A 19158-nucleotide genomic window follows, 5' to 3' on the forward strand; every position below is an offset into this window, starting at 1 on the left:
AATGGATATATACCTTTCTGTACGAAGGTATTCTGCGGTGCTAATATCACGTACTTAAATAAGCGACACATATAGAAATTCAAAATGCTTCCATGATAATGGAAAAAGAGAGAGTGAAAGAGAAATATTTGACACAGTGTTTGGAAAGAGCGCTGAGATATCGAGAGTATAATTGTTCATATATTATAATAATTGTGTAATTTAATTGTATGAGGAGATATAAAACATTCGCGGCAGCTATTGATTGTGTAATGGCGTATCGCCGACAGTGCTAGTCTAAGCTATATTTATTTTTTATATATATGACAACAAAACACCTTAGCCTATAGAAATTAAGAGGAGATGAAAATCCGATTTTATACTTTATTAGAGAGCATTTACGCGGAATATGTTTGAATCGTTGAACAGAACGTGTATAATAGAGAAACGTGTGTTCAGAATAATTCTATATAGAGATAAATCACCTTGTATCATATCAAGTGAAACTTGAGGTCTCTTTATATATTATCAGTCTACAAATATATATATATATATATATATATATATATATATATACATACATACATATACATTTCTGTAAAGAAAAAACTAAATCAATTTATCGTGTATCGTTCGTATGATATATTATGCAATGTAATAATATTTATTTCTTTCAGATATTTTTTATTGATTTTTCAAAAAATAATTCTCGATCAATATTTTTTCGCGATAAAAGAACAATGATATTGAAATAATTGATTAAATTGATGATTTGAAGTAAAGTTTATTCAAACTTTATAGCAAAGAAGAATATAAATTTCTTTCTTCAAACATTTATATTTGTATCATTTATATTTATATATACATTTATATATGTATATATTTGTATATTTATATCAATATATTTGTATCAATGATCAATATTATTGAATCTTTTTCTTCCTCTTAGTCTTTTGTTATTATCTTTGCCAAATCTATCGCACTTTGATACAGGATAAATTTGTCAAATTTATGCGCGAACATACGAACGTATGTCAAGATGATATAATAAATAATGTATGCGAGACTAACACCGTTTTTACACTAATATACGACTCACGTTTATATATGTATAATGTAGTCCTCACTAGTGTAGTTAGGTCGAGTGAACGAGTGGACCTAAGGTTGAGGCACTGAAACACAAAAAAAATACTCATCGTGAAACATAATAAGATCCCGTTGCTCTAAACCTGTTTCTTATGGATATCGCATTTAAAACGTGTAAATATATATATTTTATGACGTATCTATATATAGTTATATCTCGAAATTGCATGCATGCATTGCTTGCGCGAATTAGCAAATTGTACAATAACAACCACGACCAAGATGATTAATTATTAAACGAATTATCTAATCGATGTACACACGTTCTGGGCTGTGATAGCTCCTGATATTCGCTACGCTTGCGGTGCGCGCAGAAAGTTAATGCATAACATATTTCATAAATATAAAAACAATTTAATACAATTCTCGCATGGGGCTATCACAATTTAGTGTATATACATATATATATATATATATACATATGCGAAATTTTAAGTTTCTCCTTTTCAGTATTCCTTTGTAATACGTGATAATTATAGAGAGAACGTAGAACGCGTACATCGCAACTCGTAAATCGCAAGCATTTTATTTGGAATAACATGGAGTAATTGTAGCTTAAGTATATTAACGATAAGCTAAGTGCAATGTGTTCCACGTGTATTTAAATGAGAATAATGAATCGCTTCGGTGCGCGCCTTAACGAAAGAAGAAAAAAAAATGTATAACGCGAAAAACCCAATATCGCTTTCGACGGAAAAATTGTTCAATGTAATATAACTTTCATCGGCGATTTCGCGAAGTTGAGTTTGGAAAAAATTCACTTTTAATCAGAGGAATCGATCGAAAAAGACGATTTTGAAACGATAGCCAAACATGACGGGCGAAGTCTCACAGAATTGTTTTTATCTACGAGAGGATGGAGAGAAATGATTAATATTATATATACATACACAGACGAATAAATATTAATTTCATGACAGAGACCTCTCGAGAACTCGATTATTTAAAAATTTGAATTATATCTGTAATAATATATTCTGTCTTCGATTTTTTTTACGTGTTGTCCTTAGACAAATATTTTGAGTGTCTAATATGTCTGATCTGCACTGAAAGTTCATGTATTTTTCCAAACATTGTACATATTTTACTCTATAAATATTAATTATATAAATGATATAAATAATAATTATATATATACATAGAGTATATATAAAAATGATAATAATAAGGATAATAATAAACTTTATTACTTATTCTTATATTATTATTAATTACTAATAATATTATTATTATGGTCGTAACTAATAATACTATTATTATGGTCTTTATAAATGAATCACAAATAATGCATTCTACTTATTTCTATTTTATATTCTCATTATATTATTTTTTATTATTATCGTTATTATTATTAATAATAAATAATTTTAAATAACAGCATCAATAAGTTTCAGCTCTTTGAGTGACCACACATTTCACGCTTTCCATATTCCTACTAAATAATTTTTTGACTTTATATATATATATATATATATATATATATATATATATAAATATATAGCTTATAAAATAATTTTTATAGTTAGCCTAATGTTTATGTGTGTTGCAAACAAAAAATGAAAAAGCGATTTTCTAATGTTGAAACAACAAAAAATATAAAAAATTGAGATAATATTTTATAACCCATTATTTCTGATTTATATCTCTTGTCGCAAAAATTATTGTTTGCTATAAATACAAAGCCGCAATGACAAAATTTCCCATTCTGCTTGGATCATATATTGCATATGTGGTAGTAAACAGATAAAAAAAACACATGAAATATGATCACCTATGATTGCGAGTGCAAGGATGTCATAATTACGGAAGGAATATTTGGAGAAATTTTTGCCGGTACTTTGTTATTTCATGTCCAGTTGTTATATTGACATATAATTATATAAAAGTCTTACAGAATCTCCCGGAGATAAGATACATCGCTATGATAATAAAGAACATAACGAGACAGAATTATCCTCGTACATTGATGATAAGGAATCTCAGCTGATACCAGTGAAATCCTATACAATGATTAACAAGAATCACGTAGAGATCACCATCATTTCTTGGGGTGCTACGATCGTCTCGTTAAAATATCCCGATAAGTTCGGACGTATTGCAGATGTTGTGCTTGGTTTCGACGATTTAAAGAGTACGAATTATAATTACATATTTATTCATAATATTTGAATAATGTTTCTTATTAATCTAATTTATATTTATCTAATTTGTATTGCAGGCTATACGAATCCCAGGATTAATCCATTCATAGGATGCGTATTGGGTAGGTGCGCGAATCGTATAAAAAACGGCTGTATTGTTATTAAGGGCAAAACTTACCAGCTCACAAGAAACGACCTTGACAAACATCATCTACACGGAGGTGTAAGTTCGCTCATCTTATATAGTTCTTTTTGAAAATTAGAGTCTTCTTTTATTTTTTTCTTTTTTAGACGAAGGGCTTCGGTCAACGATTATGGGATTCGTATATCGACGATTGCTCAGTCGTCATGACTTACTTAAGCGAAGATGGTGAAGAGGGATATCCTGGTGCACTGTTGAGCACGGTGAGATTCAAGTTGACACCAGATAATAGACTGGAAATAGGTATCCGGGCGACCACGACCGATTTTACGATAGTCAACATCTCACATGGTTCTTTGTTCAACCTTGCCGGACATGTAATTAACAAAATACGCTTTGTGTAAATTTATTGAAGCTGAAATCATCATCCGTAGAGAAAAAGCAAAGAAAAATGTTTTATATACTTACAAACATATATTACTTCTTTCAAATCAAATGACGAATAGTTCTAGCTTCGATAAAAATTATATGGCAGATATGTATTAATCTTATGTAATGTAGGACACCGGTAAAAAGGAATTGATAAAGCATAAAATCTCATTGAACTGCGATCGCTGGACCTTCGCAGATTATACTGATCCAATACCAACCGGCAGTATCAGAGGAGTCGGAGGAACCATCATGGATCTACGTATACCGAAGTTTTTGGAGAATTGTATCGAGAAGGTGTCCTTTTGTGATTGTAGCAGATCAATATGATATGATAATTTCGAGAAAATGTTAATAAATTCGTATAAGCCACAGGTTCCTCCAGGAGAAGGGTACGATCATAACTTCTGCGTCACGCCAAATTGGCACGGAGGTAGCACGTACGTCGCTCGAGCTATCCATCCAGAAAGTGGTCGGTAAGGTTTATAATTAAATATATAAACACAATAATAGTAATCTGGAACTAAATAACCATATACATATATACACAGCGTTCTAGAAATTTATTCCGATCAACCTGGTGTACAGTTTTATACAGGTGGTCGTTTATTAACAGACGCTGCTTCTGAGGTACTGTCAATTTATCATTAAATACAACAATAATGGATATTAATTTGTGATATTGAAAAAATATAAAACTATTAAGCTTTTAAAAAATATATATATATATATAATTCTAGATTGACAGTAACATTGTTGTTAAACAAAGTAACAACTTGAATCGTGAAGAAGATAAGGAAAAAACATTAACGATCGATCAAATGGAACAAGACGCGATAGCCGAATCACCGTCGTTTCTCTTAGGCAAGCAAAGTGCTCGCTATGTAAAACATTGTGCTTTCAGCATTCAACCGCAAAATTATCCAAATGCCGTTAATTATGTAAGTAGTAAAGACGTTACAAAATTATAATATGGCATTTCTCAAGATTCATTCGTGAATTAAATTTTCTTTCAGTCACACTTTCCTTGTTCCATACTACAACCCGGAGAAATCTATTGTCATGACTTAATTTACAAATTTGGCATTCAATTGGCCAATTATATGTGATGTTTTTAAATTACCTTAAAGGTACAAGTTTTCTTTATACTTTTTATAGAAGAAATTATTTTAATATGTTGAGATATTACAATATATCAAGTATCAGCAAGAAATATGAAATTTTTAATTTAAATTTACAATTTTTAAAACTTACTTTATTTTAAAACTTTAAAGTATAAGAAAAAATTTCTATTTAAATATTATAATTAGTTTTATATTATTAAAAAGAACTTTGATAAATACATGACATTAAAAGATATTAATAAATAGTATCTTTCTAGTTGATCTACACACATATCACTGTTATCATAGATTAAACTGTTTTAATTCGTTTCGCCGAAAAAAATTTTGCAATGTTACCAATTACAGGTCCAAATGAATCATTGACTGTCACTGAACGTTGGATCCATTGTGGTAATACTTTAACTTTATGACGATAACGTTTATCTAATAATACAACTGTTGAATAATCATTGATATGACGAACAGATCGGCCGATACATTGATTTACCGCTTTCATGCAGGAGTTTTCGTAAAAATTACTTCCAGCATCTGATTTCTGAACAGAGATTGAAAAATAAAATGAGAAACATTAAAACATCATGCTAAATTATAGTGACAAATTCTTGATTTTATGTAAAGTAATACAAACCACATGTTCATTTAAATACTTCATCTTCTCTTGCAATTCTGGTGATTTGATATTAGAATATGGCAAACCAACAACTATAATACATCGACCCAAATCGTCAGAAAAATTTAAACCTTCACTTAATTTACCACCTGCAATATATCATGTAAATTAGAGAATTGCTAATTTGTCTTTATTGATGATAAAAAATATGCACAAGTGATTTTTATACAATATTGATATAATTCTCTAATTTATACTTACCAACTACACTAAACAACAAGGATCCATTACATGGAGGTTGTGGATTTTTAATGAAATTTGCATATTGATCTAATATTACATTGACCTACATTTTATAATATAAAATGTATAACATGTTTTCACATATCAAACATAAATATTCATATCAACAATATAAAATATTAATAAAAAATAAATTACTTGTGATGCTAATTTAGGTTCACGATAGATACGTTTCTTTATAGAAATTTTTGATGCAATGCCAGATTTATCTAAATGCTTGAATACTATGTCTTCATAGCTGTAAGATGGGAAAAATGCTACAATTCCAGCTGGTACAATGTTACATAAATTTAATAGAACTCTACCTAATTCATCCAGCTGAAATAAAACGTTATTCTTAATATTTTACAATTAATTTTTACCTATCAAAACAAGCATATGTATAAATATTTTTTAGATTTATTTTTCTAAATGTAAGATAGAGGAAGAATTTTATTACCAATTTTGTATCTTGCCGATTATGAAAATTAAATTCAAATTCAATTCCAGTTGGACCACGTATCACGACATTGGATATAATATTCTCTTTGGGAATTACGTGATCGCACGAAAATGTCATAATCCTGTCTGGCATTGCACCTGCCATTAGGAACAATTGATCTATGAATTCGGACATTGGCTCCATTGTGCCACCAGCAAGTACTACTGATCTGGCATCTCTCACTATGAATTTTACAATACAAAATATAAGAATAAAAATGAAACAGGTGTATATATATTAAATAACTATTTAATGTGCACATACCAATATCATGAAAATGTGTTGCTGGATTTAATAATAAAAATTTTATAATTCCTTGCCCGATAGTAGCAGCAGGTAAAATGCATATTCTGCCGTCTATACATCTGCTCTTCAGGCATTCTAGAAAGTTCAAAATTACCATCAATGGATTGCTCGTTTGTTCTTCATTATTATCCGATATATCAGCGGTATTGGAAGTTCCAAGAGATGATGTATTTTTGTTTTTAATTGAATCTAGAAATTCCGTAATACCGGATTTCTTTATTTTCTGTTCATGGATTTTTATACTATTGCCGTACTGCTCGACAAATCCTTGTAATTTATGAATGAGTTTCGAAGTTTTAACAAATTCCAACAGCTTAAATATATTTACTGTATCAATCTCTGTAAGTAGTTCGAATTCTTCTATTTTGTATAATTTGGGTGTTACTGATTTATTAATCTCATCACTGGGATGAGATTTTGTTGTTGCCCCAAAGAGAGTTAGAAGTTTTTTTAAACAAAAACTTAGCTGACTTAAATATAATACACTTTTAGCTGAGAATAAAGATTCAAATCTGTAATCATATTATTCTCATTGTCAGAAATTTATTTAACATATCATTTAATATCAAAAGAAATATATAACTGCAACAATACCTTTTCTGATATTGTAGTAGCTGACTATAACAGTGAAGCAAATTTCTCCCTGTAATTACAGAACTATGCATTCCTTCAATAGCATCCAATAAATTATGGGCTTCATCTATTATTAAAACATTTCCTTTCAAATCTATTCCTAAACTATCTCTTGTACTTTTATGTAGAATGGAATTGTATGGAACTAATATCAATTGTCCACTTTGCAGAGATTTTCTTGAGCCATAATATGGACAAGTATCATTTTCCTGGCCCTTTTGTGCAATCTCTTCGATATCTTTAATATTTGTTAGAACTTCAGCCATCAATAATTTTTGATCACCTGGTACAAAAGGACAACCGCTTGAAGTTTTTAATTTCTTTAAGTCTTTTTCCTTCTTAACAGTAGTTTTTTTTCTTTGTAATTGTAAACAGGTTTCATTAATTAAATTAATATGTTTTAATCTTTTGACGCTTTTGTTAATGCAGTAATTTTGTCTGAAAATATAGTAAAGTATTCATAAAAGATTAATGAATATAATAAATATAATAAGTGTAAAAATGTTAAATTGGTATACAGATACCTTGATGAGAGTGGCACCACAGAAATATCTTGCGAATAAGGAGATCTCTTCAATTCATGCACAAACTGTGTCAACTGTGAATGCGTTCTAGAACAGAAAAAGATTTTGGTGTTCTTAAATAATGGTTCTTCCTTATCTTCTTCCTCAGAACTTTCTGAATTTGACAATGCATCTTCCAAGATAAGATCTCTTTCGGTATCACAAATATCCAAGTCAATTTCTTTTTTTGTTTTACTAGACTCTGTAAACTTTGTTGTGGACTGTTGCTTTATTTTCCTAGTTGTTTTAGTTTTAACAGCCATTTTTGATTCAATTAATTTTTTAAGTTTTCCTCTCTCATCTTCATATTCAAGAAGTGCATTTAACTTAGCTTGCAATGGTTCTCTTTGCTTATTTAATTCTATTTGTTCTGTTTGCACTGTAAACCAATCATCAGATGACTTTTCATAGTTCTTTATTTTATTATCTATTTCCGTAATTATAGAAATTAATTCCTGCTTCTTCCATTTCTCATGATCAATTAACCATTTAAGCGCACCACAAATGAGAGATAAAGATTTTCCTGTACCAGTTGGACTTTCAAAAAGACCTAATTTGCCATTTTCTAGACAATTGTACAATTCCTTCATAAATTGCTTTTGAATTTGATATGCTGGAAAAGGAAATGGAAATTCTTGTGGTGGTTCCATTTTTACACTTTGAAAATTGAGATTATAATTATAAATTCATGTGCAATATATTGCCACTGTTTCAAGATTATTAGATTTTAAAATATTTGTTTCTAAAATGCAGAAATAATCATGCGATTGCCTCTTCTATCTTGAAAATAAGGAATTTTTTCAATTCATGCACACTGTATGTTAATTGTGAATTGATGTTGTGATTGGAAATCTTGCAATTAGCTCTTCTGAAAATAAGATGATTTATTTTCAACACACTTTACAAAACTGATTTTTAGCAAATTCAATTTATATTTCTAACATACAAATGAGCAAATATATATATAGCGATAAATCGTCAATTTGTTCAATTTTTTGTAAAAATTATATTTTAATTTTTATACCTTTATCATGTTCTCTCTCTCTCTCCATGCAAAACTTATTGCCAACAAAAGTTTCCCGCTTTTTTTGTAGAAGGAGGATTCAAAATGACAAGAAATGCTTCGAATATATAATACAACAAAGAGAGGTGCTCTCCAAATTGGCAAGAGTCAATAGGGATCTAGAGAAATCTTAAAAAGTACAAGCAAGGATGTGTTCAAAAATTCTATTTATGAGATACAATATCTTTTAATTAACCAATCAAAAAGGAGCAAAGATTTCTTCGTTTTGATTGGTTAATTCATTAGTACTCTAAGTAGGATTTTCGAACATACTTTAAATGAGGAGTTTTAGCGGACAGAGCGCATGTTAATGTATAGGCCATAATCATAAATGTGCACAAATTTAATAAATTTTATAAAAAAATTCGTACATTTGTACGTTTCTATTAATACAACGTTAACTAAATTTACTTGAGAGATGTTGACGACAAAGGTTTTTTTTAGAAAAACGAAGGGAGGAAATATATTTAAGGTATGATTTTGCTAAGTGTAGATTTAGATATCTCTTGGTTTTGTCATGAAAACTGAAAATTTTTTGTAAGATTAAATTTGCACATTTTAATGTTTTTACGAAAGATTTCTTATGAATAATATTTTTATCAAAAGATTATTTAAGTGTTTGCTTTCATTTATTAGACCGTCAGAGAGCATTATCTCAGAGACGATATTTACTGTGGTTTTAAAGCATGTAAGAAATGTAAGGCAAGATCTCGAGACCTGGTACTGGATGAGGAAGATACCGTGAAATCTTCTTTAATTCCACTTTCATATGTTCTTATACTGGATACAAATATAATTCTGGATCAAGTAAGTCATATCAGAATGATACAAATATTGTATTGAACATAATTGCAATCTAATTGCATCTTGTATTTGCAATGATTCTATATTGGGTTATATAAATATGTTTGATTTTTATTTGTAGATAGATATATTGGAAGAAGATGTTATCACCAATGTCATTATCCTGCAGACAGTGTTGGAAGAGATTCGACATAGAAGTTCCAATGTATATAAAAAGTTGAAAAACATCATAAAAGATTCAAAACGAAAATTTTTTGTGTTTATTAATGAACATCATCGGTATGTGTAATATTTATTACATAGGACAAAATGATATAATAATATTTGCAGTGTATTAAGCAATATTTTATATTATACATTGTTTTTAGGGAGACTTATATTGAAAGGGAACCAGGTGAGAAGATAAATGATCGTAATGACAGAGCAATACGAGTTGCAGTCAAATGGTACAACAATCATTTGAGCTTTGATGACTACAATATAAAGGTTGTTTTACTGACAGATGATGTAGAAAATAGAACACGTGCAGCTGAAGATGGCCTATTTGTTTTATCCAGTAAGATATATAGAATTTCAATTTTCTGAGAATTATTTTTATACAATTATAGTATAAATAATAATATGTATTCTTTTTTATATAGTGGAGGATTATATTACATCATTAGAAAATTCAAGTTTTTTATTGGATAAATTAAGCAAACATTCCTATACTTTGGATATTCAAAGTCAAGAATTATTTCCTTGCCATCTAACACCTGTGGAAATACATGATGGCATATCATCTGGTAAATTGTTGCAAGGAACATTTTTGGCATCAAGGGAAAATTTTCTTGAAGGAAATGTAAATGTTGAAGGAAGGGAGAAACCTGTAAGTGATATATATATATATATATATATATATATATATATATATATGTTTATAAACATTTTAATGTATAGTCAATATTACATCAATATTATCAATTTTAAAGAGAAAATATTAAATATTTATTTTGAGAATGCTTTAAATAAATAATTTATTTCAGACGAGTTATTCAATATATAAGTTATAAGTCTGCATAAATTGTTTGTAAATTAATGAATAATATATAAATATGAAATATAATTTAAAAATTTTCAAATATTCCTCGTCAAATCAAATATTAATAAACTATTATCAAGCACGACATATAATTATTAAATTATAGTTATATAATTTTTTTTGTTACTTTTATTGTCTTAGATATTTGTGCAAGGACGTACTAATCTTAATAGAGCAGTCGATGGCGATATAGTTGCGATTGAGATCCTACCAGACAGTCAATGGTCAGCTCCTAGTGAAATCGTTTTACAAGATGAAGAAAATGCAGATGACGCTGATGATGCTGATGATGTTTCAGAAAATGAAAAAGTACTTGCTAAAACGAGTTTACTGAAAACGAAAGAAAAAATACCAACAGGTAAAATTGTCGGTATTATTAGGCGAAAGTGGAGACAGTATTGTGGAATATTGCAACCGAGTCCGATTAAAGGGGTAAAAATTTGTCATATTATAACACAAATAATACATAATTAAAATAATTTTTATATTTACTGAATATGATTTTATCTTATATTGATGCAGAATGTAAGACATTTATTTGTGCCAGCTGAAAGAAAGATTCCCAAAATAAGAATCGAAACTCGGCAGGCTGAAATATTAAGTAAACAAAGAATTATTGTCGCACTTGATTCATGGCCGCGAAACTCGAGATATCCACTCGGCCACTTTGTACGAGCGCTTGGCAATATAGGAGACAAAGAAACAGAAAATGAAGTATTACTTTTGGAACACGACGTTCCACACAGCCATTTCTCCGATGCAGTTCTTAGCTTTCTCCCAAAGCTACCGTGGGTTATTACAGAAATGGTAAATATATATATATATATATATATATATATATATATATATATATATGGCTGCAAATTTTCATTGAAATAGCCAATTATCAAAGCATTAATTGTATTTATCAAAGCATTAATTGTACAAAGAATGTTTTGATTGTATAAATAATTATAGATGAATACATAGAATTGTAGGAATTTATAATATAAATATATAATTTATTTTATATATATATATATATATATATATATATATATATATATATAAAAGACGTAATTTAAATTGCCAATTGATTTAAATTACGTTTTTTATTTTATCTACTGGCGACATTTATCAATTTAACATTATATATGTATATATATAAATTTATCAGGATATTGCACAAAGAGAAGATCTTCGACATCTGGATATCTGTTCTGTGGACCCACCTGGCTGCACTGATATCGACGATGCATTACATTGTAGGAATTTACCAAATGGTAATTTTGATGTCGGTGTACATATCGCGGATGTATCGCACTTTATAAGACCCGGAACTGCGTTGGATAAGGAAGCAGCTTCACGTGCTACTACCGTATATCTTGTCGATAAACGAATTGACATGGTGCCAGGTAAATTAAGAATACTTCATTTTAAATACCATTATATGTTGCATAGACAGTTTTCTAAATTATAAAATGTTTGTATTTCAGAATTACTCAGCTCAAATCTTTGTTCCTTGCGAGGTGGGGAGGAAAGATTCGCGTTTTCCTGTATATGGGAGATTGATTCTGATGCAAATATAGTCAATACACGATTCTGTAAATCTATAATTCGTTCGCGTCGAGCTATGACATATGAAGAAGCTCAATTAAAAATCGATGATGCCACTCAACAAGATGCTATTGCACAATCATTAAGAGGATTAAATCAAATAGCCAAACAGTTAAAGAAGAGACGTCTACAGAATGGGTACGTTTATTCTATTATATCTTAATCATATTTTAAATTATATTGAATTATATTTCATATTTAATAATATTAAATAATTATTTATAGAGCCTTAACTTTAGCATCACCAGAAATACGTTTCCAAGTAGATAGCGAGACTCACGATCCCATTGACGTGGAAGCAAAGAAATTGAGAGAAACTAATTCTATGGTGGAGGAATTTATGTTGCTTGCAAATATTAGTGTTGCTGAAAGAATATTGAAAGAATTTCCAGAATGTGCTATGCTAAGAAGACATCCAGAACCACCACAAAGTAATTTTGAGCCATTGATTAAAGCTGCAAAAAATCAAGTAAGGTCTCAATTAATTCAATTTAAAATTTGAATTCGACATTTAAGTATATGATAATATTTAATATTGAAAATTTTAAAAAGTTATGATTTTTCTTGTCATTTCTATATAAGAATTTTTATCTCAGAGTTTTATCTCAAATAAGGAAGAAATACATCTATTTCTTTGTATCATTCACACGAGACACTATGAATTTATTAATAGCAATGGTTGTAATATTTTAAAATTGATTATAGGGTTTCATTATTAATACAAATACTGGTAAAGAGTTGGCACAATCATTGGAAGAAAGTAAAAAGGAATCGAATCCTTACTTTAATACAATGCTAAAAATATTAGCTACACGATGTATGTTACAAGCAGTGTATTTTATTAGTGGAATGCATCAACCAGAAGAATTTAAGCATTATGGATTGGCATGCCCTATTTATACGCATTTTACATCTCCCATTCGAAGGCAAGTTGTACGAAAGCTATCACATTGTTATTAAATTAATTTCAATTGTATCTCCATCATATTATAAGATTTTACAGATATGCAGATATAATCGTGCATCGATTGTTGGCCGTATGTATAGGCGCTGATGCGACTTATCCACAGTTATTGGATAAAAAAAACAATCATCTGCTGTGTCAAAATCTAAATTATCGGAATCGAATGGCGCAATATGCTGGACGAGCCTCAGTTGCACTTCATACACATGTCAGTGTTTAATGTATTATAAAAATATTCTTTTTGTTTTGTTCATAATTTAACATTGCTTAAAAAAATTTGACTTTTTGACCGAGATTCTATTGTATGTTTCAGCTATTTTTCCGCGATAAAGTTCAGGATGAAGAAGGATATATTCTTTTTGTACGAAAAAATGCTTTACAAGTTCTTATACCGAAATATGGTTTAGAAGGAATATTGTATCTAAGTAATTCTACTTCATCAAATTCTATCACATTTACGTATAATTCCGAAGATCAATCCCAAACTTGTGGAAATATCGTATTTCGAGCATTTGACCCTATTATCGTGCAAATGAGTTTAGATAGATCTAATATTCAACATGAAAAGTTAATTTTTAAGCTTGTAAAGCCAGAAGTAAGTATATATATTTATATATAGATTAACAAAAAGAAGTGTTAGTTTATTTCAATATAAAACTCAAGAAAAAAATAGAGCATTTTGCTTTTAATGTTTTATAATTTGTTAATTTTATTTTATTATAGATTCCAGATTTTAGTGTTCCTCCACTAAATAAAGAAACTGTCAATATCATCGAAGGAGATTCTATAAAGGAAACATTAAAACGGAAAGCGGAAATTCAACAAGAATCAATTAATATTCATAATAAAAAGGCTGGAAAAAAGAAAAAGAAAAAGAAAAATTAAGAATACTCATATTTTAAATGTCATGCAAATTATATAATGAAAGTGCATACATTATCTTATAAAAATTGTATTTTTTTTTAAACATTACTCACAACCTATCAAATCTTTATAACAAGACAGATAACTGTCAATGTATTATTAGACAATTCTCACAAGAATCTTACATAAGCACAATTACATAAATATGTCTGATTATCACCATGTAGACAGAATAATTGATTAAAATTAAGAAAAAAAAAGATTCTAACTTTTTAATACTGACTAAAAATGCAAAATTTATATTTTTTTATACATGTATATAATTTTTTGATTTTAAGACTAATAGATTGAACTATTCGCACAAACTATGAAAAATTGATGATATAAAAGATCAATATACAATATATACAATATCGACGAATTATAGAGCAAATAACAAATTTTTCATTATTTACAAAATACTCGAACAATCATGCATTTTCTACTTATAAATATGTAAAAATGTATCATATTGAATGTTATCAGTAATTTTAACTTCAGATGCGACATGAATAAAATAAATGAATATAATATTAAAGAAAAATTACTGAAAAATTTACTGAAAAATTTATTGAAAAATTTTCAGTAAGTAGATAAAAAAATCTAAGAAAAATATATTTTGTTAAAATAGTAATAAATAATAAAAATCTCATGCTGTGCCAATACAAATCAACGAATTATTCTTTTTATAATAATTCAATGAGAGAATGCTTGAGCAAGATGTTGAAAATATTTGCGCTTCCGATTGAGACATTGCGGTTGACGATCCTCTGAAAAAAGTATATAACATAAAACATAAATAATTTAAAATTTTAAAGGAGATTTATATATTTAAACACACCCATTCAAAGTGTTAATATAATCCTGAGTAGGCCATAATCGTATTATTCCATCTATGCTTGCACTGGCAATATATTGGCCATCTAAACTCCAATCTACATTCATGATTGTATCTTCATGGCCTTTCAATTCAGTGAGTAATGCATTAGATGCTAAATCCCATATAGATATACATTTATCGTCACCTAAGCAATACATTTCCAAGACAAATGTTTATATTGAATGGAATTTTCTGATTGACTGTATAACTTATATTTCTTTCATATTTGATTACCCGCAGCAGCTAGATATTTCCCGTCGGGACTAAAAGCTAAAGTATAAATGGTCGATTGAGCTCCGACATGTACTCGTACTAAACTTCCATCATCTTTGGCCCATAATCTTACGGTTTTGTCGGCAGAACCAGTCGCTAAGTATCGGGCGTTTGGATGAAATTTTATACACTAAAATGTATATGTGCAAGTATATCGTACAATTATAACACTAAAAAACAAATGTGCAAATATAGATACATATTATAGATAAACATACATTGACATCTAAAAAATGACCAGCAAATATTCTTAGAGGAAACGTCCTATCCAATGACCATAATTTAGCAGTTCTATCATGTGAACCTGTGGCAATGTATAAATTGAACACACTGGTATCCATACACCATATTGGATAACTATGACCGCTATGATAAAAAAAATTTAAATTTAATATTATATATATATATTGTACATTTCATTATAACATGTGTCAGTCTGATGCAAAGAAATTTATTTTTTTGTTAAGTATTAAGTAGTAAGTTTAAGGCAAAGAAAATGTGAAGATGAAAAAAGCGCATTAAAGATAATTGCAAATATTAAAAAGTAAAAAAAAGCAAATTTAGAAACTATATAATTATTTTTAATGTTACTCGACTCGACATAATTAAAAATTTCTAGAAAATTAAATCTTTTACAAGATGAACGATATTACAATACTTTTTCGATATTATTTAATTTTCTAAAAATTCATTTGATTAATTCCTATTACCTATATATTGCTGTACATGAATAATCGTTGAGTCTCCAAGCTCTCATATCCTTGTCACTTGATACAGAAAGAAGAATGTCTGCTTCTGGAATAAATCTTAAATCGTGCACTACGTCTGTGTGTCCTCTTAATAATATCGCCCCTGCTTCGCTTCTTCTGTTGTAAAATTGTATAATTGTCTTATGAGAGTTTAAACTTTAAAAAAAATTATATTGTCGCGACTTACATGCTTTCGTGTTCGTTAAATTTATAAAACGGTGATACATCACAGACAAATGGAACATGCGTTTGTTTATTTTTACGTTCAACTAAAACCGTTTCACCTATACCCCATAAACGTATTTCAGCTGTGCTAAATCCTACAGCTAATTTATCCATTTTAGGTGCAATAAGACCGCAACTTGCGCTATAAAAATACATAAAGAAGATGTACATTACAAACATAAGTAATATCAAGCATGCAACCGTAGAAAGAATTTATAATCTCATTTACTTTTCTATGGCATTCTTTACTGTAAATATTCTTAATGCTTGATGAGCATTATTTCGTATTAACCGTATTGCTTCCTGTAATTCTCGCATTTCGCGATCAACACCTGTACCAGATGGCTGTTCCACATGACCATTAATACTTGTTTCATATCTTTGACTTTTCTCTTCATGTATTTCTCCATCCATTTTAGGACTACTTGCCTTTCTGATTATTGTAATATGTGTATTTATAATCTGTAAAAATAGAATTTGTAAAAAAAAGTTTATTACAATGTAATGTATTGATTTATGTTAATTAAACATAAAACATGAATAAGAGAAAATAAAAAGGATCTCACTTTTTTCACACATAAAATCCGGACAGTAGATCATAATAATAACAGATCAAATAAAAAACAAATATTAATAAAAACAGCCATTTTTTTACTTTTATTCGCCTTTGTTTTGTGCTGTTGGGATATTATTTCAATATATATTAATATATAAAATTAACATGCGAAAAAAAGACTAAATATTGTATTAAGTCCTTATAGAATTTAAATTTAAAATGTATGAAATATATGAAAAGAGAACACAAACACAAATACAATTAATTATATTACCTGCATTAATATTATATGTCCATATTTTGTAAGATATTGTCTTAAACAAATATGAGCTGACTCAGACAGATCTACTTTGTACTTTCTAGTTCTGAATGCATTCACCAAAGGTCTCAATTCAATGTCCTGCACTGAAAATACTCTAGATAATTCTTCTAAGAAATCTTTCTCCGTGTCACAGACAAATTCATTCTGATGTGCTTTTAAGAATTGGATTGCAGCTTGTCTGTTACCAGCATGTAACATCTCTAAATAAAGGTGACAAAATATTGGATATAAAAGTCCTTGTAATTCTACTTTTATTTTTTCATTGAGTATAACAGTCATCCATTTTTTTAATCTAGAAGAAGAATTAGAGTTTTAATGTATATATATATAATATTACATATGACATATATATATCACAATCATCTTTAAGATTGATATTGTTTTATAAAATTGTTGACACACATTAACCAATACATTAACTTATTAATAGAAAAATGTTAATTTTTTAATAAGAATATGAATATTCTTTAATTGAAGATCAAAAAATTATTATTGATAATAAGAACATTTAACATAATAAGAACATTTAATATGCTATATTGCATATAAAATTTTTGTAGCACATTTTGTAGCATATATCAGCTTATGTATCATTATCATTGATGAGATGACAGAATTGTTAATTCCTAATTTTGAAAAATATCAGCCTTAATAATTTTATATATATAAGTAATAGTGATAATTTTTACTTTTCAAATCTTTATTTTTATAAGAGAAGAGTTGAATAGATTTTTATAAAAATGTAATTGTAAGCAGAGCTGATAACACTAAACATTTTTATTTTTTTTCAAAGAACTTATAGGATTTAACTTTTTTCAAGAAACTATATAAGAATTATACAACTATCATAAAATTGATACAATACACAGGAGATGCTTTTTTTTCTTATAAATATTGTATAGCAAACCTGAATATAACCTGAAGATTCTAGCAGCGTTATAGTAAATCTTACCGTTGATATGCTTGATCCGCCGCGGTAACGTCAATGGTGATGGCACTGAAAACGATTGAGTTGTCCTGCGAGGTACTGCACTCGGCGGTTGCGTTTAATGTCATTTGATCGCTGCTCTGACAAAACAACTGATCGCCCTTGCAATAGACGTCGTTGGCCTGCTAAGGTTATAATACGTTCCGTTAACAATTTACGCGCACGTGGAAAGAAACTATAAATGCGAGAGCATTTTCGGCACCTGATAATGACGTCGTTTTAAGTAAGACTCAATCGTCGCACTGATCACGTCGCTTTTCATTCGCTTCATATTTATCGATAACCAACGACGACGACGATTCCGACGACGTCTCGAACCGGGATCCGCAAGCAGGATTGTATGACAGTCGCGAAACCATGCGACAAACATATTGTGTTCACCATAAAAAAAGAAAGAATATAGATCGTCCTCGTTATATTTAAGGTGTGATCTTTAAGTTCTATCCAGCCAATGAGATGGTCGTATAATACATGAAAACGGAACTTAAGACCATCTTGAAATAAGAACAGGCCTTAATGTTATGACGCGTATCTAGCTTTGTGCGATCGATGAAAGATGTCGCCACTGTGAGTCTTCAAAGAGCGGAACCGTTTCGGCACAAGTGATCGCCATTGCACATTTGAACCGGCGAAAAAGATTCACAAAATACGAATTGAATATAAAGGAAATAATTATGAAACGTTATTCGACAGAAATGACACAAGAGAAAGTAATATTATTGCAATAAGGTATTAAGAGACAATAATTCTGTATTTAAACACTATAATCAATTATAATCCTTCAAAATTATTTTCAAAAAACTTGTCCCGTTTCCCGTAAAGAGTGTATCCTTCTCTCGCATAATTATCATATATATCATATATATTTTTTCATATATTTTTTCATATATTTTTTCA

General features: G+C 28.9%; 4 protein-coding genes across 5 annotated transcripts; 2 read left to right on the forward strand and 2 right to left on the reverse strand.

The window, feature by feature from the left end:
• Positions 1-1664: 1664 nt before the first annotated feature.
• LOC105247833 (aldose 1-epimerase) lies at positions 1665-5702 on the forward strand. The gene is made up of 10 exons (XM_025411047.1): positions 1665-1669; positions 3012-3256; positions 3344-3489; positions 3558-3785; positions 3970-4134; positions 4213-4313; positions 4389-4467; positions 4578-4778; positions 4854-4967; positions 5307-5702. Exons 1-9 carry the CDS (start codon positions 1665-1667, stop codon positions 4944-4946), a joined length of 1263 nt encoding a protein of 420 aa, XP_025266832.1. The 3' UTR covers positions 4947-4967; positions 5307-5702.
• LOC105247828 (ATP-dependent DNA helicase DDX11) lies at positions 5202-8954 on the reverse strand. Its single transcript, XM_011252223.3, has 9 exons — positions 8882-8954; positions 7819-8725; positions 7256-7732; positions 6620-7173; positions 6314-6537; positions 6013-6192; positions 5833-5917; positions 5590-5720; positions 5202-5496 (listed from the first exon to the last, which is right to left on the reverse strand). The coding sequence occupies exons 2-9, from the start codon at positions 8505-8507 to the stop codon at positions 5251-5253; spliced, it is 2586 nt and encodes an 861-aa protein (XP_011250525.1). The 5' UTR covers positions 8508-8725; positions 8882-8954; the 3' UTR covers positions 5202-5250.
• A 244-nt stretch (positions 8955-9198) lies between these two features.
• On the forward strand, positions 9199-14492 carry LOC105247834 (exosome complex exonuclease RRP44). Its single transcript, XM_025411061.1, has 14 exons — positions 9199-9392; positions 9557-9727; positions 9846-10003; positions 10093-10280; positions 10366-10592; positions 10947-11237; positions 11328-11612; positions 11962-12199; positions 12281-12539; positions 12627-12870; positions 13107-13327; positions 13405-13573; positions 13679-13960; positions 14089-14492. Exons 1-14 carry the CDS (start codon positions 9339-9341, stop codon positions 14248-14250), a joined length of 2949 nt encoding a protein of 982 aa, XP_025266846.1. The 5' UTR covers positions 9199-9338; the 3' UTR covers positions 14251-14492.
• Positions 14493-14890: 398 nt separating this feature from the next.
• LOC105247829 (TAF5-like RNA polymerase II p300/CBP-associated factor-associated factor 65 kDa subunit 5L) lies at positions 14891-18631 on the reverse strand. Of its 2 annotated transcripts, none has more exons than XM_011252226.3 (10): positions 18464-18631; positions 18226-18383; positions 17226-17565; positions 16625-16857; positions 16358-16537; positions 16132-16287; positions 15640-15787; positions 15383-15551; positions 15110-15293; positions 14891-15038 (listed from the first exon to the last, which is right to left on the reverse strand). In XM_011252226.3, exons 1-10 carry the CDS (start codon positions 18629-18631, stop codon positions 14918-14920), a joined length of 1857 nt encoding a protein of 618 aa, XP_011250528.1. In that variant the 3' UTR covers positions 14891-14917. The 2 variants fall into 2 exon arrangements, with proteins under 2 accessions (XP_011250528.1, XP_025266854.1); XM_025411069.1 differs by having other exon boundaries at positions 18226-18386.
• Between the last annotated feature and the right edge of the window lie 527 nt (positions 18632-19158).

This window comes from Camponotus floridanus, unplaced genomic scaffold (assembly GCF_003227725.1).
Source record: "Camponotus floridanus strain SB8 unplaced genomic scaffold, Cflo_v7.5 scaffold37, whole genome shotgun sequence".
Lineage (NCBI taxonomy): Eukaryota > Metazoa > Arthropoda > Insecta > Hymenoptera > Formicidae > Camponotus > Camponotus floridanus.